Source organism: Eleginops maclovinus, chromosome 22 (assembly GCF_036324505.1).
Source record: "Eleginops maclovinus isolate JMC-PN-2008 ecotype Puerto Natales chromosome 22, JC_Emac_rtc_rv5, whole genome shotgun sequence".
NCBI classification, from domain to species: domain Eukaryota; kingdom Metazoa; phylum Chordata; class Actinopteri; order Perciformes; family Eleginopidae; genus Eleginops; species Eleginops maclovinus.
In genome coordinates, this window is record NC_086370.1 from 8854826 (window position 1) to 8861175 (window position 6350).

A 6350-nucleotide genomic window follows, 5' to 3' on the forward strand; every position below is an offset into this window, starting at 1 on the left:
AGGGTCGGACAGCAGAGCCAGCTCAACCCCAAACACAAGAGCCAACGCGCACGCATGTATAAACAACAGCAAACGCACCCGGGTCATTAGGTGCAGTAATCACCATTTAAAGCGAGTAGCTCGGCCCTCGCAGCCCTTTGATTATTTTGCTTTATGGATGATAAGCAGCCAACAGGGGCCACAGAGGCCAGTGGTCATTTAGAATGTTGGTTATTTTCCGGTCCCATCAAAGAAACATCAAGGAGCTTCAGTGTTCCTGCACAGATCAGCAGGTAAGCTTCCTACACGCACATACCAAACATGTAATGCCCCAGTTTGGAAAATATTAGCGGACACAATTTCTTATAAGCTATCAAAACCATCGGTGTTTCATTAATCTCTCCCTCAGGCTGATGAGAGAGTTGTTTTTGGCAACCATTGATCCATAACTTAACTCAACACTCTTTAGGAACGCCAGCGTCAAGCTAAAAATAAAATGGAGCTAGCATGAAGCAGTTTTTCCCTGTGGCTTAACCAATTTCCCTTATTCCTAGGAAAAATGTCATCCAGGCAAACGTTTCCCTTTGCGCTCCTTAAATGTCTTTTTTGACCCCAGAGAAAAGACGAGATGTGGCCGAAAGCTTTGTGATAACATACAGCCTTTGAAAAAATTAAGAGACAACTCCAAATGTTTCGTAAATCTTTATCTCTACATGTATGGCATTCCGGTGTCTGTTGAATTCCAACACAGAGAAATTGTCAGTAGTTTATAGAATACAATAGAAGGAACAAAATCATTTAACTCAAAGACAGACCTATAAATAATAAAACCAGAGAAAATGATAATGCTGAAGGGGTCTCCTAATTCTTTCCGCGGCTGTATTTCCTCCCAATGGGATACCTTTCATCATGTTTGATTAAAATTTGAAGACACAATAAGTCTTTTTTTTTTTGCGTTGCATGTTTTCAATTAAGCCAGACATGTTTCTTCTACTAGAAGTGCCTTGCTCCCTCACTCCTCTGTTACAGTGTTAAAGATGGCACACCTATATCAATTTTGGGGTCAAGGGCTGGACACCAGAGAACCGAGGAGACACACGGGCGCATCAATTTAGGACTGACAAGGCGCCCCAACTCTGAGATATTGGGTAGTAGCCGCAGCTCTGACCTCTGAGGGAGTGCAAGAAGATCCTCCCCAGGGAAAAAGAGAGTGAGTGCTGGGGATGGAGTGAGTGCAAACTGCACATGCCGACTGGGTGAAAAAGAAGTTTAAAGGCTTCACCCAAACCTGAATAAACATCGTCTAATGAATGACCAGAAACTAGAGCCATGGGAGGTCTTGAGAAATCCTCCCCAATCCATCCCAATTGCACAACTTTTGCTACCAGTCAAACTTGCAGAAACACACAGAACCAGATCTCATTATGAACTCTATTCATCTTAGTTTTCTAGCAAAGCTACTTTTAGCTATCCTTGGAATTTAAAATAATCCCCATTTACAGCCTTTATATTGTAAAGGTCAATATGGGAGTTCAAAACCTGTATTTTATTGCTTTTATGTACTTTCTGACTCTATATTTTACAACTTAGGAAACCCAACTTATCAATCACTTGATAAATAACGGCAAATAGTTTAAAAGAAATGCATAGGATTGAATATCACCATCATAATCTTTTTTTTAAAAAGCACTAACTGGTTTAATTAACAGTGAAGCTTCTACCCAGTTACCGTTTTTGTCACAATTTACATTTTTACAGCTACATTTAGCTCATGAACGTAAGATCATATCACAGGATACGAGTTAAATTCCTGACGTAATCTTGAATTATCCGCCATCATTTTCGCAATCTATACTTAAAATGACTCAATCTACAAATGCCTGCCTCACTGCCATACCAAAGAGAGATAAAAGACGGAGCACATTGCCGATCTGCTGTAGTGGATTGCATTAGATGTTGCAATGATGTGCAGCACAGATGTTCATCAGATATCCAACCCCAGCAGCACGTAGTGAATAAAACAATACATCTTTGTCAATTTTTATGGAAGAGGAAAAAACAAGAAATGATGGCTCAGAATAGAAACAGTGAGCTGCTTTTCAAAGAAAAACATTATCAATTTGCGTTAAAATTGTCTTATAATACGATAAAACTATATGATGCATGGATGTAGCTACAGAGGTTTACTGCACCAACAGCTTCGGACGAGAGATCCAATCTCATGGCATGCTCTGTATTGTAATCCACTCAGTTTCATTTTGAAGATGGTTGTCCACTGCAGAATTGTAAACAGAGATCCGTTAACCGACATATTCCGCTCATATTTTTGTTTACTCAGGCATCATGCTCTCATCCCTTCTGAATCTGACATATCAGCGTGCAGCCAAGCGGCCTCGGGCTCCGGGCACAGCAGGGTTAATGAGAGCCAAGCGTATGGATTTTAAAATAAAGCAGAGGCGGGTGGCCACACTAACAAAATCTTGAGAGAAAGAGCCCCCATGGTATCTGCTTGGAGCTGAAACAAATGCTGCAGATTAGGAGCTTCTGAAAAAAGCATTGGAGCCACCATTTATTAAAACACTGGTCGATTCTTGACCACAGGAGAGCTTGTTTCCGGCTTCCTGGATGTCTTATTTTTCAACCATCCATTTGTGAGGTCGAACAAAAAAATCCATTACACAATGTAATAACTGTTCCTGCATTGAAGTTACAGTATCTTGTTTTACATTAAGTAATGGAAGTCATACAAGTCAATAAAGTCAGGACTCACTATCGAGAAATCGGATTGCACCAGATGAATGTTACTTTTTTTGCCTCCAAATTATTAATGCGCCAGGAGAGCTGAAATGCAGATCTTCTCCGTGTGCACAGTGAAGCAGAGTTCAAAGAAGAGGGTTTTTGAGAGAGAGGAGTGTTTGAGGATGTTTCTTAAACATTTCTCGTCTATCTCAGCTCCTCGGCAATAAGCCCAGTTATTTCATACTTCAGGAATGCGATTGCCTTTATGAAGCAGGGAATGAGAAACACACGGCAGGACGAGGAGGAAGGAATGGGTAGGCGGATGGGAAGAGAGATGATGCATTCACATTATGGACATTAACTCCAGAAGTAGCTTTCATCTACTGAGAGCTTCAGGGGCACGGCACTGGTCAGCCACAAATAGAAACCAGATCAGATACAGAGAAGTGAAAATGCAAAACAGAACCATTACTGTCATCTAAAAATATAATAAAAAAAGATCTGGGTGAATATTTGACCACAGAGCCCGATTCTGCACATCAGACAACCCTCCGGAATCGTGGAGTGTTTGGTGTGGACAGCTTCATGTGGGGAAAGCGAAACTATACAAACGTTGTCTCATTCCCCGTCATTTTTTGCCCTGGCAGTGCTTCCAACACATTCAGAAAGCCCCTTTAAAAATAGGACATGTCTGAAGGGGGGCTAAAAGCACGAGGCAGTCATGACAGTACCTGGCTTGGATCTATTCATGAGTTTTATAAACACACACCCGGAGCAGCCTCCCGTCTCCCCTGCTGCCTGCACACAGAGGACACATTCATCCCAGAGTGGGCACCATGAGGAGGCTGGAGGGGGGCGACAGACACTTCAACTTAAAGGAATTTTTCAGCCACTCTGGCTATCACTCGTGTGTTGAAGGCAGAAACACAAACACAATCTGAGCTCGTCTGCTCCTCAGTCTACATGTGCAGATCAGATAAAACAGAGTTAGTTTGACATGATGAACGGTGAGTTAATGAGCCAGATCCTTGGCTGGATAAGAGCATTCCTCGCACAAACTAGGAAGGATCTTTTCAGGGCTTTTTCTTCTCACTCTGCAGACGAGGGTATGAACTTTTAAAAGGCTTTAGACAATGTGGGGGGGCGTTTGCGTCATGTTGATTTGTCTTTTCCTGGCTCTTCTCTTTTGGGATAACACTTAGGCAAAAGCACTCTAGTCTGCATCCCTTGCATATGAATAGCACCCATGAAAGCATGGAACCAAGAGGCGCAGAGAGGCAGTGCAGAGTTATGAATATGATAATCAGAAATGGCGTATCCAATGTGTTGTGTGAGGATTGACACTATACTCCTGGGAATACATAATGACATGGCAGGGCTGCCTTCCATGATATATGGAATCCTACCATTCCCATGCTCCAGGATATATATTTAATTACTGTGTAACTAGTGTAATATGTAAACAGACATCTTATTGGTTCTATATATACATTTTCAGGTTCCTAGTGAAGTCCTATGGGGGGAAATACTTTTCACAACTGGGGTCAATGGGGGAGGGGAGCCCCATTCCTCCATTGACCACAAACAAAATGTGGTTCAAACTCTTTAAACTACAACTCATAGAAAGAGTTTTTCAGAATAAATGAATGAGAAAAGCATCTTTAACGCTGACTTTCACTGTGTAATAATGTTATGTTGTGTTTCACATATTGCAGGCAGTAAGAATGAACTTAAACCAGCCAGCGCAAACCCTTTAGAAAAGCATGGGGGTCAATGTCGGGGTCCGTTACAATGGGTGTCTATATTTTCAACGTGTTTTGTTGTTTAACAGCCTCTGAATGAACAGAAAAAATAGAAATGAATGCGTAAAGCTCGTTTGAAATACTACAGCAGCGTGTTACCAACCTTGGAGGCAGATAATACCGACGGCATACATGGTTTCCACCGGTTGGTTCCTCCTGGCAATCACCGCGGGGTTCCTCCTGCCTTTCCTCCGCCTGGGTTCGCTCTCTCCGGGTAGATCCATGACCGTCCTGATGCTCGGTTGCTCCCCGGTGCGGTTCTGCGGCTGCAACGGGAGAGAGCAGTAGGGCGAAATGGGTACGGCAAAAACGCTCCGTGCGTCACCGTGTGCGTACGGGTAAACTAACCCGTGTTACCTGCGCAGGTCCCCGGGGCGTTAGACGGCCTGTTCACCTGGTTGCTTTGGAACAAGGCAGAAGCATGTGCGGACCGACGCTTCGGTTTACAGGCCGGCCAGACTAACGACTTAACGAGTTCAGACTGAGAAGCCCCGCCGAAAGTTTCAAGGGAAGTTTAAAACTTCCAGGTAGCTCACGGAACGGAAGGTTAGTGTTAATTAAAGCGGCAGTGGTTCATTACAACCCGGTGTTTGTTGCCACCGTCTGCCTGCGTCCAGAGCCGCCGACCGCTGGGCCAGTTTAGTCCGCAACAAGAGAGAGTTTCGCTCCGCGGTGTTTCCAAGTTGGCTTCCTCCCACTCGCCTGTGTGATGTTTTACAACTGCATCAAGCGGGACGAGACAATACAGACAGGTTCCTGCCAGGACTTTCAAATTAAATGTAAGAAAGTGAAACCTCTTCCACATTTACATTTTAAACTGGTACTTTCTGAAATAATGACCTTTTATCATAATTAAAATGGTTTACTTTTAATTCAACGTGTGTGCGTGCATTGATGATTTTGAAAACGCTAATATGTTAAACGTTCATTGCCTCACTTTAAAGTGTTTCAAACATTGTTGATTGGCATTGATGAGTTTTTCCAACTGTGTTTGGTGTTGTATCAGTTTGGATTTTTTTTTTTTTGTCACAGCCAAAAACTTAATGTAAATTTATTTTGAAATCAAAACTTCCGGTATCAAGCAGTGATTCTAACGTCGCTTGACTTGTATTCTCTCTTTTCCTATAGTGCCGCTTCCGGTGCCCATACCTAACCTGGGATAAGGTATACAACACTGCAACCCCCTGGTTCAATCTGTACACTTCAACTGCACATATATAGACCCAGGTTTAATTCATGCAAGCCTCAATTAGAGTACAGCCTGCATATATCATCAGTGGAGTTCATCTTTTTCGAAATTAATTTTTAAAAAATGCGATTTTCAAATGAAATAATCAATTGTTATTTCACAGTGGGTACATACAATCTCTTTTATGCTATTACAATCTATCAAATTACGTTTATAAAGTAAAATAATGCTAATAACTTGCTTTATGACTATATTAAACCTGCAGCTAAACAGCACATTGTGTACATTTATCAGTTCAACATGTAATAAATGGCACAAACCCAGTGAGTCATCCTGCCCATTGTCACCTTGAGGGGAGGGCCCCTGCTTGCACCATGGTAGTACAGTGTGGGACTGGTGCCCTGCTGCTGGTCCAGCTGGCACATAGATTAATGATAGAAATGCTTTAGGGATGAGCTGTAAAACCGAGAAGAAAAAGAAGAAAACATTATTACTTTAATTGGAAAATTAACTCTACTATTTTGACCTGGGGAATGAGCATGACAGCTCTATGTACAATGAAACCATCCTGTGGTCGGTTATTTGGAGGTTTTTCTTTTCCCTGTAGAGTGTTATATAGGTGTTTGTACATGTTATTTGTC

The 6350-nt window shown here is 42.3% G+C and overlaps 1 protein-coding gene across 3 annotated transcripts in view; it reads right to left on the reverse strand.

Annotated features, from left to right (window-relative positions):
* The window catches only part of ptk7b (protein tyrosine kinase 7b), a 77102-nt gene extending 71894 nt beyond the window's left edge, over nt 1-5208 (reverse strand). For 2 of the 3 annotated variants that reach the window (XM_063875454.1, XM_063875451.1), the window contains exon 1: nt 4624-5208. In XM_063875454.1, coding sequence (XP_063731524.1) covers nt 4624-4744 — 121 coding nt within the window. In that variant the 5' untranslated portion in view covers nt 4745-5208. The remainder of the gene's footprint in view (nt 1-4623) is intronic. The other variant, XM_063875452.1, reaches the window with a different exon arrangement.
* Nucleotides 5209-6350: the final 1142 nt, after the last annotated feature.